The 17,874-nt window shown below is 47.9% G+C and overlaps 1 protein-coding gene across 2 annotated transcripts; it reads left to right on the top strand.

The window, feature by feature from the left end:
* The first annotated feature begins 543 nt into the window (after positions 1 to 543).
* LOC139926946 (RNA-binding protein 38-like) lies at positions 544 to 10,429 on the top strand. Of its 2 annotated transcripts, none has more exons than XM_071918815.2 (4): positions 544 to 958; positions 3,372 to 3,495; positions 3,716 to 3,770; positions 8,491 to 10,429. In XM_071918815.2, the coding sequence occupies exons 1-4, from the start codon at positions 746 to 748 to the stop codon at positions 8,831 to 8,833; spliced, it is 735 nt and encodes a 244-aa protein (XP_071774916.1). In that variant the 5' UTR covers positions 544 to 745; the 3' UTR covers positions 8,834 to 10,429. The 2 variants fall into 2 exon arrangements, with proteins under 2 accessions (XP_071774916.1, XP_071774915.1); XM_071918814.2 differs by having other exon boundaries at positions 3,372 to 3,510.
* The last annotated feature ends 7,445 nt before the right edge of the window (positions 10,430 to 17,874 follow it).

The raw sequence follows: 17,874 nt of genomic DNA, 5'->3' as shown, positions 1-17,874 counted from the left end.
TAGTGCCCACTTTACTATAGGACCACAGACACGCTATAAGTTCCTATATAGGGATGTTGAGTGTTTTTTCGTTGAATTGGTGTGGTATCCAATGTTGTGCTTTTGTTTAAGCTAGGCTGTAAGGCAAAACAACTTTGTGAACTGCAATGTATACGTTTTGAAGTAAAAACCTGTTTGGTGTCTGCCTAGTCCACGTTCGTTTTCATGATTATGCAATGAAGGAAATGTAAGTGAAATTGTTGCCCGTTTAATTGTTGAAAGTTCAAATCAAGCCAGCAGCCGAGACAATTACTTCCTCATTACAGCGGCACAATGTACCATGTGGCGGAGCCGCGCTTTCGGCTGTACAGTAGAGGCTTTTCTTTGTGTTGTAAAGGACAAAAGCAGGTGCAGCAGAACGCCTGTAGGCGGGATAATGGGAGGAGCCTCTGCCCAAGTTGGCATTCGGGATGTGTGCTGATTGGCCAGGAGTTGGGTGTGGGCGTGGCCAACGCCCTGGCGTATAAAACACTCCCGGAACATTTTTCCCACAGCGGCAAACAAGCAACCAGTTTGGACGCGGCGGCTGGAGTTGAGGCGGTGTGAATCATAGATGTCATCAGGTTGCCACAACTTTGTGGCCGCGAGAGGAAAACTACACTAGACATTGTACTGCGATATTGTGTTTGCCTTATTGATGCCGGGAAGTTCTTAAGCGCTTAATTCATTTTTAGTCTATTATTGGTCTTGTGTCTCCGGCTGACCAATGCTTCTGCATCAGTTCATGAACGGAGCCCTGGAAGTCATGCATCCCACAGCAATTCAAAAAGACACTACTTTTACCAAGATTTTTGTGGGTGGGTTGCCTTACCACACGAACGATGCCTCCTTGAGAAAATATTTCGAGGCCTTTGGAGACATAGACGAGGCTGTGGTGATAACGGACAGACAGACCGGCAAATCCAGAGGATACGGCTTTGTAAGTAGCACAGGACAAAGTCATGCCCTAATGTCTGTCATGGGATTGACACATTGTATCGGTGTTTGCTCTCTTTCACAACTTTGAACATTACAGTCCTATTTACCCAGCCTGCACGATTTATTTGCCGGGTACATTTAAGATCACGGGAATTGTCATTGAACGTTTCAATGACAATTCCCGTTCTAAAAGTGTGTTTTTATTGTATGTTTGTAAGAATTCATTCGACGACAGGGGGCAAAAATGTTTTTTTATTTTTTTTATTTTATAGATACTACACCTTAAGATGCCAAAGTTGAGTCTCTAACACCCTGTGATCATTCAGATACATGTAAAAATTAATTCACTCCACAAGCTTTAAACGAACTACTGCACAGCTTCTTCTTTTTTGCATCGCTGGCTGTTATTTTAGCTTAATGAGGATGAGGGATCACATGAGTTGATGGGTAACTAAGAAGATTATATCTCAACATATGTCTGATGTCCCCCCTAAACCCCCAATGTAGTCCCCCGACTCACCCCTGAACAGCCCGGCTTATCTCTCTCCCTGTGTGTGTGTGTGTGTGTGTGTGTGTGTGTGTGTGTGTGTGTGTGTGTGTGCGCGCGTGTGGGGGGTTCAGTCTGCAGTTCTTGCTTGCTTTATATGGTGATTTTGGAGCGGTGGGGAGGTCGACCTTGCACACCCTGCTCTCCATTGTCAAGGACTGGAGCAGTCGGCCATAACATATGATTTACACTAAATCTTGGCTGTGGAGAAACACATTCCAAGATGAGCTAATTGGCTCTCTACTAGTCCCGTAAGTTCAGTTCAGTTTCCCTCTGACTCCATCTTTTCTTGAGTCTGAGGACTTTCCGAGCCATCACAGGAAAATATAGTTAACTTTGAAAAGACTGATTATAAACGGATGGTTGAGACAAACTGGTCTGTTACCTGAACTCACACAGTGAAGGCTGGGAAAGAGGGTTAGGGTTAAAAGGTCTAGAAAAGTACATTGATCATAACTTGATCTTCAACTATGGTTACTTTCAGTCTAATTGATGAAAGACCTTCAAGTAACTGCTTGATGTCTGATTAGTCTCCATTAATTGGTGACTTATCCTGTTCCAGGAAGATAAAGACAGCCATTCTCTCTGTGACACAAAGAACAGAAGCAGCACAAGAAATGCAAATATTTACCAGAACCTTGGAAAGACGCATCAGCACTAAAGTAGGCTACTGGCAGGCCAAAGATGGAATGGAAAGTTATGTGTGCGTGTTTACTTCTAACCGCAGAATAGTAGGACAATTGCGCTTGATGTTTACACATCAGCTCCCTAACTCCAAGGAAAGCTGTCCTGTGAATTTAGTCGGTGTCAAGCGGCTGCTCGGCGAGTCTGGTGTTTCAGGTTGAACAGGCTTCGGGCCATGTGGGTGCTGCCTTCAGGCCCGCGAGAGAGACACATACTCATACTGAAGCGCTCAGCACCTTGCAGTCAGTGCAGCCGAGGCAATAAACAGCCAGTGGCACTTTTTTCCCCCTGCTCACCGATGGGGCAACCTGCTAATCCTGTTGCTGAGCGTTCCAGTCGGAGAGGTAGCTGGCAGGGGAGGGGAGGGGAGGATGGGGGGGTGTGCCAGAGCCAAGCTTACCTTTTTTTTTTTTTTTTAAACACACTCCAGAGGTGGATTAGTAGAACCCCCCACAGTAAGGCTCTTCGCAGTGTAAACACAGCCTCGTTCCTTCCTGTGTGTTCACAACACAGGCCCTGGAGTGGGCTTTGTTCCGGAGCCTTCCGCTGTGACGAGGCACACTGCTTTTTAAAACGTCTTCTAAAACAATGCAAAACGTGGCCTACATTCAGCCTGCCCGTTCCACACGGAGGTGTCTGAACTCTCTGAGTTGGCAGAACAGGGCAATCAAAGCAGAAGGGCTTGTCTAATGCCAGGAGGGAGAGAGGAGGGGTGGACTAATAACAATCTCCTTAATATCTTGTCCCTAATTGGATAAGCTCCTTGTTATTCTTCCAGATCCATATTTCAGCAGGTCTGCCCATGGCTGAGCTGCTGTCAAGTGGCTGCCTAGCTGACTACTGCTGTTGTGGGCAGTTCCCAATGGCTAATCATTGTGCTTTGTTTGTAGTTTCCCCTTTTTCTTCAGAGAAAACGAATCTCAACAGTGGAAGGCCCGCAGGGGGAATTTTTTTTTTCTTTTTATGATGACAGACCAGAAGGGCCTGTTTTCATTTCAAGAGTTTTTTTTTGTTTTTTTTGTTTGTTTTTGTTCAGGCTTGGTTTGATTTGTTCTCTGCTTGGAGGGTCGAGGTCACCCTGACCACAGCATGGTTTCCTCCTCAGCCAGGCCCTGTGACATGACATGAGAGGAAATGGGTTCTCGTTTTGAGACATTGCTTATGAGTGTGACTCTGTCGCCAGGTGACAATGACGGACCGAGGAGCGGCGGAGAGGGCCTGCAAGGACCCCAACCCCATCATCGACGGGAGGAAGGCCAACGTCAACCTGGCCTACCTGGGCGCCAAGCCTCGTAGCATGCAGACAGGTGAGGACACCACGGGTGAGAACAACCACATCTTTATGAGCAAAATTTGAACTATTTTATTGCTTAATATGCTTTTGGAAATGTGTCCCATTTGCTTATGGTAATAATGGGTCTGAAACAGGCCCTGCCTCTGTCTCTCTCCATGCCCTCTGTGCATTGTTCTCTGGTCCTCCTCTGTAAATGCAAATGTGTGTCTGACAGCCGGCCTCCTGTCTTCCAGGCATATCCATCGGAGTGCAGCCCATTCACCCAGCACTCATCCAGAGGCAGTATGGGTAAGCGAGCGGGAGTCGGCGCTCCCTCGTTATGTTCTCTTGTATTACCCCCTGTCCAAAGTCACTAGGCTACTATTTCTCTGACAAACAAGGCCTCTGGAAAGTATATGTCAGCTTCTGTGTCTGCATGCAAGTCCTCTATTAGCATATTTGAGTTACAGGGGTTGGGGAAATTGTTAACATATCTGTACTAATATCAGAGCGTACCAGGGGAGAATGTGTGACTCCACTTGTTGACTTCAGGAGTCTCTTAACTCTCTTACCTGGCTGAGTGGGCTCTGTCACTGAGAAGCCTCCCTAGAAATGTCTGTGTTATAGAAACAACCTGGATGGAGTGTCTAGGCCCTATGGTCTGCTGAGCAGTTAATGACCATTTCGCTGCAGTAGGGACACTCCTGACCCCCTGCAAGTCTCAGACGTTATCCCTCAAGCTACAGCTCACAGCCATTCATATTCTGCGCCCAAATATTCTGCTCAGGTCTGTCTGCATGATTGAAATACCATGCATAGTCCAGTCGACAGGTTTGTCACAAAGTGCTTTACAAAGCAACAAAAAAGAGACAAATATTACAATTTTAAGACAAGAGTTCAGAGCATGTGCAGGTGAAAGAGGGCTCAGAGGAAATGCCTTGACTGACGATGAGCAGAGGTCAGTCAGATCCTCTTCTGTAGGACTAGCTCTGAGTGATGAATCCAGGGGTCCAGTCCTCTCCAGACCCGCCGGGGACATGTCCGGTCATGTTCCAGGAGTTTAGGAGGCCACTGGAAAGTCCCTCCCACGTCCGCGCTTCTGCTACCATAGTAACGGCGGATGGCGCCGGAGCCCCGAAGGGTTTGAAGCGTGCGGCGCTGCGCTGCTCGGTGGCATGTGTCTGACAGGTGCTGGCTCTTATTACAGCCTTTTACACCCTCTTAATCTCCATGACCACCGCCCCAGAGAGGGAGAGAGACACACAGAGCACCTGTCTGCCCGCCTCTGAGGTTTCTCTGTACGCCGGTTGACAGACGCAGGCCTCCCTAAGATGCAGAGCACACAAGTGGCCTTTCTTTCAGCCCTTCTCCCGCCCAAAAGCCCTTGACAACATGTGGTGTGAGGACAGCGCGTAAAGTGGGATTTTAAGCAGCGATGGAGCATTGTGTGTGTGGAGGTGGTGTGCCCAGTTTGGACTGACTGCTCTGTGTGTGTGTGTGTGAGACAGAGAGAGAGAGTCAGCATAGCTGTGGTCAGCAGATGCTGTGGACTGCGAGGGTTAGAGGGGGTCACTGAGGCCAGGGACATTGTTTTGATAGGGAGGAGAGGAGAGAGGGAGTTGTGTCTATGCGTTTGCAGATTCATCCTCTTCCACTCTCTCCTCAGCGCTGCCCCTTTCCCATGTCATATTTATCCCCTTTTTTATTCATTTTCTACTGCTTGCTGTGGAGAAGAGAAGTGTTAGAAGAAGTGTTTTTTTTTTGTTTTTTTTTTTTTAAAGTTTCTCCCATCACGGCGCTGTTCCTACCGGGGTGTCAGATGGAGACGCTGAAAACTGACACCTCTGTGAGACCGGGAGGAGGCGGAGGAGTCTGTGGGGGTTAAGGGGGAGGGGGAGGGTGTCTGGGGGTGTATGCTGGGACTCTGTAAAGGCCTAATGCTTAATGAGGCGATGTGCTCGCTAGGAAACACACCTCTACAGGTGTCAAACAAAGCACCCCCTTTTTGTCTCTCCTTCATTCAAAGAATATTCGCAATCCTTGTATTGTTCGACACCCAGGCCGATGGCGGGGGAAAAGAAGGAACATTGAGCCCTTACACAACTATTGTAGGGGTATTGTATTTTTTTATTCCCCTACCCCAGTCGGTGTCCTCTGTTTTCACACTTAGTGTTGCGGCGAGAAGTCATGCGCTGAAGGGCATTTTTATTATCTCCTAGAAGTATTTAGCTACTCGGTGTGATATATAGCCTCGGCTCTTCAGATTAGGTTGTCTTCAATTCCACCTCTGCTGCGTGTTTCATTGATAATGCGCCCTATAGCCTCTATTTGTAGTAGTTAACGGCATCAAATGTGTTCTGGTTAGTGTGCCTGTCCACTCTCTCAGGCTGCCATCCCCAGAGTGGCACTGTGTCAAACACACTTCCACTGGCCGTCAGCACAAAACCAGCTGACCTCTGATCTTTTGGCCGTCCTGCACATTCCCCTGCCGCTGTCCCGCAATCCACTGGCAGCCTGTTGTCTCCATGGCCCAGAGAGCTTGCCACTCTGCTCACCTTTTCTTGGTTCTCTTCCCCGCCCCTCTCCCTCTTTCTCTCCTTAGATAGATGGATGGAAACATGGATAGAAAATCTCCACCTCTCCATCTCTTGGCACGCACCAGGAAATATGGAAGTACTGGATCTCTCCTTAACAGCCATTAGGTTTACATTATTTACATTATGCACTTTGCTTCTGCAAGGTCACTTGATTTTAAGCCTAGATCAAGGCAAACCGCCTGTGGCAACACATAATGCCAAGGCCATAGAGAAGGCAGGCTCATTATACATGTAAGTGAATGTAGGGTATGTATGCCCCACAGCACTAATGTATGGTCATCTTTGAAAGCGAGTGTGTGTGTGTGTGTGTGAGAGTGAATGCTTCTTTGTTAGTAGCTCGGTAGCACTGAGGGCAAAGTGTAGATGCCGTTTGTGGGTGGGGGTTGCCTTCATTTGCTTATGCTTACTAGTTACATGTCAGTGTAGTCTCATTGTATGCTCGGGGCACTGCCAGTAGCACTCTTCCCCTTCGCTCGGCAGATGTCTCCGCGAACTACACAGGGCTTCTTTAACTCGCCTCTACACTGCTATTCTTTGAAATGTGTGCCTTGAGAAACAGGTCATTTATGCAGGTTACTCCGCTAAAGCTGTCATCAGCCCCGTTCTCTCTATTTGGCTGTGTGTGTTATGTCATATCATGGATGTTATTTTCCTTCTGGATTTCAGGGTTTTTGGATGCACAACTCTCATTCATTTTGAATAGCGAGATCACTTTTTTACTGCTTTTCCCCTGCTTTTCGTGTTCCTGATCCCCTCCCTGTGTTGACTGATACCATAGGCCCTCCATGTCATTGCTAACAGTTATCACTGCCGTCCTCCTATCCAACCCTCTGTCATGGTTATTCTCTGCTGCCAGCTGACCAGTGTACCGACAAAGGAAGAGAAGATGCCCACAGTGCAGGACTAGTCCCGAGGAGGGTGTGACAGAATATGTCCGCTCCCCCGCAGCCAGCCCCTCTCCAAGGTGCCAGTAATGGCTTGAGAGTGCAGTGCGGTGTGCTGTGATGGATTGGAGTGCCTTTTATCTTTCCCCGTGTGTGTGTGTGATATGAAGTGAAGAGGTTATGCTGATTGTGGTGTGACTCTTTCCCTATTATGGCATGGTTTGGGGTTTGCTGTGGTGACTGTGGTTCCTGTGTGAAGTTAAAGTGTGGGTGGGGAGTTGGAGAGGGAGGGTGGGTTGGTGTGTGTGTGTGCGTGCATGGGCGCGCGCCCATGTGTGATGATATCCCTTTCCGTGCATGCTTCCATCTTTTGCTGTGTTGACTTAATGGCTGCCTCTCATTACTCATTATGATCCTTATTCTTCTCCTGGACACTGGTCTGAGAGAAGAAGAAAAAAAAGCGAGACTGAAATTTAAATACAGTCCAAGTAAGGAAGCTTTTTTTTATCAGTACTGAGATGCAGCTGAAGAGTGTGAGTCAAAGTGACATTTGTTGTGACTATCTTGTCTTTGTCTTGGGGGTGTGTGTGTGTGTCTCTGTGGATGTTTCCCCACCCCCAGCTGTAGTATCAAGGGTAAAGGCTCTCAAAACAGTCATCGTTACATCACCCTTTATATGGAGCGGGGTCCTTTCCTCTCTGCCACCACCATCCCTCCCTCAGCCCTCTAGAGAGCAACAAACTCAGGAGACATACTCCAAGTCCTGAGTAAAAATAGACCCCTCCAACCCCCTCCCTCTCCATGGATGGAGTGGCAAAGCGACGACAGGAGGAGAGAGAGAGAGAGAACAGTCCCCAGACCCCGCAGCTCTAATCAGCGATCTGGGAGCCCGCCCATGAGGCCCGGCAGAGCCTGGCACCGAGCCCCGATCGGCTCCCTCGTCACTGCTGGCTACACCAGTTAGCATCATCATCACCTGTGATAGTCTCTGTGAGATTTACACACCAAATGGGAACTAGGAGTCTACAACTTCTCCGCTGCCTTTCGGGGCACTTCCCTTTTTGTGTGTGCGTGCGTGCGTGTGTGTGTGTTTGAGTGTTCTCAGCGAGTGAAGAGCAGCAGCTGTTAAAACACTCGGCTGGTGCCTGAGCTTGAAAACCTGCCAGTAACGGCTGTCTCTATCATTTACACCCCCCCCCCCCTCTCTCTCTCTCTGGGGGCCCTACCTAACAGGTTCTGTAGGTTTTTCTAACTGACACAGAGAGAGGGTTGAGTCACCTTTGCTTCCTAACCACCTCTGCCTCTTGTCTATTATTTAGTCTTAGTAACAGTGGATGGTAGTGTGAGAACTCCACACGGTAAGTTCAGAACACCTACAGAGAGTTTATATTCCCGACACGCTAGCCCTGCGGGAACAATGTAAACGACAGAAGCCAGGCCTTGGGATTTCTCTTTGTTCTGCCGCTGCAGCCCATGTGTCTAAATCCCCTGTCTGTCTGTCTCTCTCTCTGTGTGTGTGTGTGTGTGTGTGTGTGTGTGTGTGTCCAGGTTGGCCCAGCAGTATCTCTACCCGCAGGCCTTTGTCCAGCCCAGCCTGGTCCTGCCCAGTCAGGTTTCCACCTCCGTCAACAGCAGCCCGTACCTGGACTACAGCGCAGCCTACACCCAGTACGCCCAGGCGGCCTTCGAGCAGCAGTACCCTTACGCCGCCTCCCCGGCCGGCTTCCTGGGCTACAGCTACGCCCCGAGTCCCACGGCCAGCGCCGGCCCGGCCGCCGGCGCCACCGCCCCGGCCACCGTGCACCCCACCCTCCCCTCCGCCGCCGGCCCGGCCCCGGCCTTCCTGCACTACGCCCCGCAGCAGCACGTCCAGCCAGACCGTATGCAGTGAGCGAGGGCAGGGAGGGGAGGGGAGAGGAGGAGGCGGCGGTGGTGGAGAAGGTGGAGCTTTGGACCCAGGATGGGGTGATGCCCTACGGGTTGACCCTGCTGTCGCCGTCGTCAGCAGGGGCTTTCAGGAAAAAGGGTGGGACTATTGCACTATACCATCAGGATGAGCCCCTTCATCATTGGTTGAAGGGCGGAGGGGTGGGAGGGGTTTTTGGACTGTGTCAGGGTTCAGGTTGGGAAGCTAAACGGCATAAAATATGTGATCGCTTCCAAGGGCTTCCAGAAACTGACTTCATTTTTTTTTTTTTTTTTATTATTATTATTATTGTCCTTTATTATTGTATTAATGTCATTGTCAATGTTTGTTTGTAAGCCATTATTATCAATGTTATCATGTGTTTTGGCTCAATCAGTGGAAGTCATGTATGTCCATGGTACATACCGATGTTGGGAGAGCTTTCTGGGACATGTAACCCCTCCTTTCCCCCAACTCCAGAGTGACGGGGGGGGGATGGATATGAAGGGCACTGCTGCTTTAGGACACTGGGGGACAGACAGAGGTGGGGGAGGGGGGTGAAAACAGGGTCGTGATTTTGGGAGACATGAGAGCCACGAGCTACAGCCTACCGGCATATCCGTGGTCCCGTCCACACCGAGGGAGAGGACTGCCCCATGAACAAACCCCCGGCGTCCGGCTCCACACGAGGGGACGACAGCCACTCTGATTTCACTGACAGGAGGTTTCAGTTCACACAAGGACAAAATGGAAAAATTTCAGTATAAGACTGTGGGAGTCGCTCCCGTTTTTTTATACATTTTTTTTTGAGACTGTGATGTCAAGACTACCCTTTTTTTTAAATTAAAGAGGCCTTAATAAAAACTTCTTTTCGAATCTCTGTTTTTACAAGCGCTCCCCCCCCCCCCACCCCAGCCACCCACAGAACCAAATGTAGAGAGTCCACCATAACCGGTCTGACTGTTTCTAGCAGTCAGACCCATTAATCTGACTCACTTGGGTCTTGATAACTCTAGATGGATGTAGATAATCATAATGCAGTATGTGGGCAGCGGGGAGCAGGAGCGCTGGGTATCGATGTTGGAAGGTAGATGACACTGAGCTCAAACAGCAGTGTATCCTTTTCTCTGTTCTTTTCTAACTGTTGAAGCTAAGATTGTCACAAACTATTGCTCTCAAAAGGACATTCATGTACAGCATTTTAAGATGTCTTCAGTTATCAAGTACATTTACGATATTTATGTCTAGGTATTTATAGGAGATACTAAGTTAAAAAAAAAAATGCTTTTTTGTTACCATGATTATAGTTGTGGCACTGAAGTCATTGAACTTGCCGAGGCGTACCTGCAGATCCACAGACATGATTTCTTATTCATTTTGTTTTTTTATCCTGTCAGCATAACTGTGGATTTGCCTGTGTGCACAGCAACTAGATGCTCATTTGTAGCTCCTTGACTGGTTGGATCAGAAATGCTCTGTAGATTTTTTTTTTTTTTTTTTTTTTCAGTAAAATGTCTTTTACAGTCCCTTCAAAGAAGCCATACCAAAAAAAAAAAAATAAAGAATTTGTATTTAAAATGCTACCTGACTTGTTCTTTCTTGGTGTCTATTGAAATAAACCACGGAACAAAAGACAAAAAGGGACCAATCTTATCATCTATACAGTTCAGAGCACTAAACCACTTAATAATAAAAAAAAAACAAAGTCACATTTGTGTGTACAGTATGTTGTAGAATGTGTCATTTCTGTGCCGTGTGTTGTATTCAAAACAAAACTTAAGTCCAGATCCTGCTGGACTTCATTGATGATTCTTCGAAAATCCTGTGGGGTGAGAGGGTTCAGTTGTATATGTGTGTGTGTGTGTGTTTGACACGCTTGTTATCAAGGCTATGTATGCTGTCTGCTCCTGTGCAGGGGGCGGGGAGTGGGGGGGCAAGAGGGGAGCAGGAGGCCCATTTTTTTTTTTATCAACCCTCAGCACCACCACCTGCCAGGGGCTCAGGGTGTTCCCTCACCCAACACACACACACACACACACACACACACACACACATTCACTCTGTTGCTGAGAAGGTTGTATAAGAAGAAGACAAGGAGTTTGTCAGTGTGTAGTTTGAAGCCTGGTTACCCAGAGCTGCGAGCAACACTTTTTTTTTTTTTTACACCCTGATAAACACGCTGACGAACAGAACAGGCTCGGCTAGCTTGGTTCCCGGCAGCGGTCTCCACATGTTTGTGCTTACATCAGCCACTCTGTAAGATGTGTCACTTCCAAATCCACGCTTTGGCCTGGAGGACAAGGCACAGGCGCGGCTGTAAAACTAACAAACACTTCACCGGTAATTTATTCTAATACTGTTTTGTCCTTACCTTGGGTGTAATTGATTCCCCTGTAAAGATTTTGGCTATGGCCTCGGGTTCAATAGATAATTTATTTGGCGCGCTGTGTTTTGATTTGAAATCCATTCAGAGCTTATTTGCTCGTGTTAAGTATGCAATGTAACTTCATTACTTGGAAACTTCTTCATCTCCATCTCCATCATTTGATTGACTTTAAATTAACACACCAGGACTCTCTGTACCCCGAGTCACATAGCTCAATAGACAAGTTCTCTTTCAAAAAGTCAATGGTAATAACTCTTAAGACGACACAAAGTTTGTTGTCACCAGTTTTAAGCGTATAAAATTCATCAGCTTTGTGTTTTGAAGTGCACAGTTAATGACGGTTTCTATTTAAGAGCATATTGGCTTTGTCACAGCGGGCGAGTTAGTAAAAATAGCACGGCACAAGCACGCAGTGTGTTAAACCTAACAGCACAAAGGACGAGATGCAGTTTTCATTGCTGACTCATGTCACAGACTTTTAAACACACTCGTGTTAAGAGAATTGATGTCCACGCTGTTGCTGTGTTTACTGGCTGTTACTGTGGTGAGGCGCAGTCCTGCTCTCTCTCTCTCTCTCTCTCTCTCTCTCTCTCTCTCTCTCTCTCTCTCTCATTTTTTCACTGTTTATCCTTCACTATCTCACCTCCCTGTTCTCTGGTTGTGTTCTCTCTCTCACACAGTTATTTACCCGACATGTCTGCCTGTCACTTGTGTTTTCTCTTTTCTCCCCCCTAACGTCTCTCCCTCCCTCCCTCCCCGCTTCATCGCTAGCGGTGCTGTTTCTCCTCACGCGCCATTATTCCTTTCTCCCTCCCTCTCCTCCTTCACGCCTCCCTCTTTCCCTTCCTCCCTCTATCACGCTCGCCCTCTCTCCCTCTCTCCTTCTCGCGTTCTCCTTGTGAATCACAGGAGAGAGGAGGAGAAACAGAGCCGAGTGTCAGCTTGATGAACGAGGTCATACAGGCCCAGCGGACCATGTTATGCTGAGTCACCATAAGGCCCCCCCTCCTCTCTCTCTCTCTCTCTCTCTCTCTCTCTCTCTCTCTCTGTCTTTCACGTGCACACACAAAGTAGGCTCAGTCAAATCTCACTCCCCACACGCTCCTCGCCCTGTCATGCAACTCTGACGTCAAGGGATTCCTCAGAACCGTCATAAAGCGGTCCCATCTGATGAGACCTCAGCTCAACTTTAATCACAACTGTTACATCGCGGCCACAGCACACTGGTGCCAATAAGCCCCATGTAGCCCAGCCTCCAGTATGTTACTGCCAGGGGCGGGTAGGCTACTTTAAAAATGTATTCCATTACAGTTACCATTTACCCCATCAGAAGTGTGATCAGATACCCAAGGGATTACCCAAATTCAGTAATGTATTCTGATTACTTTCAGTCACTTTCAGATTACTTTGCCATATTTGCTGTACAAAGGTACGAATGACGATGCATACAAACATGCAACATTTTCTTTTTTCATTTTATAAAGATGTAGTAGACCTGCCACTGTTTAAATGGCCTTCTGCGTTTCTCGCTTTCACTTTAAAAGCATTCCCAGAAGTAATCCTAGTATCTAAAATCAGAATACATCATTTTTATAAGTAACGAAATGGAAGATTGTGAGATTTTTTGGGGATTTAGAATACGTGACACGGTTAGTATTCTGAGTATTCTGTTACTACTCAGCCATGGATTGCTTTTATACAACATTTACAAAACTATCAAACATTAAGCAAAACACAAGCTCTGGGTTTTAATTTAATGGTTTTATTTTGGCCCTACGCCAACAAAAAATAGTTCCCTGTTGCTAAGCAATTAACATCCAAACAGTGTTACGCATGACTGGAGCGGAGTGAATAAATTAAATACAAACAAGGCACCTCTGATCACCTCTCATTTAATCACCATGTGTGTTTGGAAATAAATATCGTATAAGGAATCATAAATACCAATTTCATGAGCTTGTTGTTTTATAATGGGGCATGATTGTGCATCCATGTTGTTTATTTCAGCCAGACAGCCCATTCACTTGAACACTCCTCTCTTAAATGGCCTCGATGTCCCAAGCCAAGCGTCTGACACCCCACCAGTCCCTCTCTCTAGGTCCTTCCCTATCTACTGGCCCTGTGGAGCGTAGTCCCGCATGAGTCTGTCTGGGCCTGGGGAGCATCGGTGCTGCCGTGTCAGATAGGCTCCAGATGCAGGCTATATTTACCCCGGCTCTCAGAAAAAGTGACCAGACCAGTAACCCATCATGTGCTTTCTCCCGTGGCCTCTTCCCGCGCCAACAACCCATTCAGATAACATGGACCGGTCTGGACAGAGTCAGCATGGGGAGAACAGGTTTTAGTGGAGAGTAGGGAGAGGTGGAGGGGAAGGGGGGGCTGGGTGTGTGTCTGAAAGGAGGTGGGATTGGAAGAATGAGGGATGGAGCGGTGGCCTGAAGTTTGGAGAAGTGAGCTTATTGCAGGTAGAAATCCCCGGACTGGCTGGGAAAATCTGGGCGGAGAGAGTGACTGAGTAACGATCTCCCCTCCCTGAACAAGTACGCTACAAGATTCCCTTCGGCAAGACACTCCCAACCGCTCCTGTGGAGCTGGTGTGTGGCCGTCAGTGACAAGACTGTGGTGTGAAGGCGGCGGTACTAACAACAAACTCCAAACATAGGTGAAAACAGCGCCGCATACAAATGTGTGTACTGGCTGTATTTGCATTGTTTGTCTATTAACACTCCAGGCCAGTGGGGGCAAATGAAGACTAAACTGTAACCGTAGGGAAACTGGAAATAGTGGTGACAGAAAAAGAGGGACAAAGGCAGCTGAGGGAATATGAGGATTTAGATTTTTTTGATCAGTCATAAAGGTGCAGATGTCCTTCTGTCCGTACGAAATTGCCGAAATCTGTTTCGGTAGTAAGTATACCATGGGCTTGCGTGTGCTGATGAAAAAGAGCATGGGTGCTCAGCAAGCCTGGCTAAAGGTTAAACACAAATCAATCAATCAATCAACCAATCAATCAATCAATCAAAATGTTGCTGGGAAGTGTCTTAGAGAGTCTGGACATGATAAAGAGTGAGGGTCTTGTGGGATGGGGTCAGGGCGAGGCAGAAGCGAGGGGGCCATCCACCCTATCAGATCCGCTCTAATGGGCCAGGCGTTCTCACACCTCCACGCTCCTGCTGGGCCTCCAGTGGAGCCGCTGATAATGAGAACAGCCAAAGGAGAGAGCCCACAATAGCGCCGATACTCTTGGTTAAGTGTATCGAAGTCTGATAAGGTAAATGGAAGTGGACTGAGGTTAATTAGTTGGACAGAGAGAGAGAGAGAGAGAGAGAGAGAGAGAGAGAGAGAGAGAGAGAGAGAGATGACATTGGCAGGTCATGGATGGCTATTCTGCAGAGTTGTGCGTTGGTCCTTGTCAGTGTCTTGGTGTTAATGGCAATAGCTGCAATGTGAATGTGAATATGAATGCATTCTAAAAGTGTGAAGTAAAGAACTGTGCTTCATCGAACTGTGCATCCATGGATGTGTGTGTGCCTGTGTGCATGTATGCTGTTGCACATGTTAGTGTATCTCAAACCCAAGCGTGTTTATGTATGAATCTCTGTGTGTGTGTGTGCGTGTGTGTGTGTGCTTGTGCGTGTGTGTTTGTGTCTTCCATTAGCACAGCATTAGCTCTGCGTCTCCCCTCCGATCATCCAAGTCTCCAGGCCTGTAATGTGATCTGAGTTTGTCTCTCCCAATTAGAGCCGAGGGAGTTCCGCCGGAGCGCTGAACACACACACGCACGCACACACACACACACACACACACACACACACCACCACCATCACCATAGACGCTTTCAGCCTCACATCTTTCCTCATGTCCATTTCACACCACGCCACCCCGGTCCGGCAGTGTTGGCATGTGCGCACACACACACACACACACACACACACACACACACACACGCACAAATGTTTGGAATCTCGAGCAAGCCTGTGTGTGTATATAATCGGCCTGCTCACATACTTTAAGACATTGTTCTTGGTGTGCTTCACAGAGGGAGGAGCGTTTGTTCTGTGTGTCATTCTGCATGTGAGCAGCTAATGTAGCATGGCTAACACCCTGCACTGGGCGAGACAGCACAGCGCATAGAGAACAAGAGGGCAGGAAGGAGGCGAGAGACGGCAAGTGCCAAGGTCAAGGGTCAAGACAGGAGAAGGCCATGTTTATACTGTTGACGTACTGCATGCCCCCCCCACCTCTAAACATAACCCTATACCACAAAATACTTGCTTTGCCCCATGGCCCCATTCTCTCTAAATTTTGACGCTTGTTTGCTGTGTGTGTGTGTGTGTGTGTGTGTGTGTGTGTGTGTGTGTGTGTGTGTGTGTGTTGTGGCGTGTTCTCCGCACGGTGGGGGGGGTCCATGGTTCTCTGCCAGATTTCCTTATCTCTAGGCAACATGCTTGCACCAAGGAGCAGCGCCTCTTTCGCGACCTCAAACCCAGCCTCCCGAGAAGCACTGTTGGGGGGCAGAAAAGAGGAAGAAGGGAGGAGAGGAAAGAGGGGAGGAGGTTAACTACAGCAGGACCAGCCGAGAGAGAGAGAGAGAGAGAGAGAGAGAGAGAGAGAGAGAGAGAGAGAGAGAGAGAGAGAGAAAGAGAGAGAGAGAGAGGCCCAGTGCCTGACAACTACTGACAGCTGAGCTTCCTCTCTCAGCAGTAGGGCTTTCACGACCACAAACTGACACATTCATACACTATGCACACACACACACACACACACACACACACACACACACACATAAACACAACAACTCCCCAGTATAGCACTACACACAGCAACTGAGTGGCCACGCACGAAAAATACCCATTTTCTATCTCACGCAGAGTTTGACATTGACTCTGTCAGACTGTGCTGTGGAGTTGTCTGTGTGGAGGAGAAGCTCTTATGTAACAAGTGCTGATGTTCTGTGTGTGTGTGTGTGTGTGCACGCGCGTGTGTGTGTGATGTTATTCAGGTTCCCTGGGTCTGCCTTTGGTGTTTTCCTAGCAGATCTCAGCTCAGAAAGCCAGAACGATACCATTTGTGTGTGTATGTGTGTGTTTGTGAGTGCATGTGCGTGCACATTCTACATGTGTGTCTCCCACACAAGCGCCTTATTGTGTGGCCACACACACACACACACACACCACACCGCAGGGGACAGCAAGCAACAGGTGTAAAGAGGATGTTAAAAACACACAATGAACCTTGTTTCTCCCATTTGACTTCTGAACCTTTGCTGTCACTGCTGGCATACGAAGACAGCTGTAGAAATGACCTCTTGTTTACAGAGCGTAGCAAACGTGATATCTGTGTCTGTGTCAATATCACTAGGTAAAAGTGTCTGTGTGCGTCATGTCTAGGCATGTCTATCTGTGTTTTGTGTGTGTCTGTGTGTGTGTGTCCCAGCACACGGCTGCAGGTGGTTATATGCACTGATTGAGGCACTTATGTCTTTAATTATGATTGAGATTGCACTGTCTATCTGGTGGGAGGGGAGCAAGCAGCTGCCTAATGTCAATAACTACAGCTGGGAGAAGCGCAACGCAGCAGCACACAACAGGACGAGCCGTTACTGATAACACTGCCTCAGACAGACAGACAGCAGCAGTACACAGGAGACGAGAGGAAATCACATTAGACACTTAAAATGGTGACGCGGCTGTTGGATTTCTACATTCTCATGACGGGATTAAAGGGGAAAGTCCTGTGTGGGGTCACTGATGGTCCAGCCGCAACCTGAATTCATTTACAACTCCGTTTGAACTCTAACACAGAACAAAGAGCGAAGATGTTCCTTTAAATTTAGATGTAAATGCAGGATGGTAATCTATGATGGAGGATGGAGTCATGGGATAGTAATCTGAAGGAAAAGGAAGAGAAACAAAGTGGCCAGGAAAGGTACGTTTTGAAGACAGAGGCCGGTTTTGAAGAATGACCTCTCCTCGGAGAAGGTTTCATGACTATAAGTGAGGAAGAGGATTAGAGAAGTGAGGCAGAACAAGAGCCAAAACGGGGCATCTCTTGGACGGAGGCTGGAGATTGTGTTGATACGAATACGAACACGTAATCCAGGCTGTGAGATATATGCGGTCAGAAGTTCATCTGAAACCGGCCTCCTAATCTCCTGCTCTATCTTGCACTCTCAGGCCAGGAACCCCCCCATCCCTCATTTCTCCCATCATTCTTCCTTGGAGGTTTCCTCAAGCCTCTCCTATTTTAGTATGTTCCGCCAAATATTATTTGCCCTCTTGTGTAAAGATAAAAACTCTGTTAAGCTCTCTCTCTCTCTGTCTCTCTCTCTGTCTCTCTCTCTGTCTCTCTCTCTGTCTCTCTCATAAAACGGCCAACAAAGTTCTATGAAGGTCCTATGTGTGTGTGTGTGTGTGTGTGTGTGTGCGCACGTATGGCTGTGCTCCCGATCCTGGAGGGAGTGATCAGCTCTCTCATGGAGCGAGGAGGATAGTCCACCCGGATTCACCAGCAGCTCTTTATAAGGAGAAGGGAAAAAAGGCCCTGCTGCCTCTATATTTAGACAGACTTTATTGGGCCTCTTGTCTCCGTTTTTTTTTTTTTTTTCTAACCCCCCACCCCCCTTCTCCTCCTCCTCCTG

Source organism: Centroberyx gerrardi, chromosome 5, assembly GCF_048128805.1.
Source record: "Centroberyx gerrardi isolate f3 chromosome 5, fCenGer3.hap1.cur.20231027, whole genome shotgun sequence".
In the NCBI taxonomy this organism is placed as follows: Eukaryota; Metazoa; Chordata; class Actinopteri; order Beryciformes; family Berycidae; genus Centroberyx; species Centroberyx gerrardi.
Note: the sequence above shows the minus strand (reverse complement) of the source record. Positions and strands in the feature narration are given on the sequence as shown.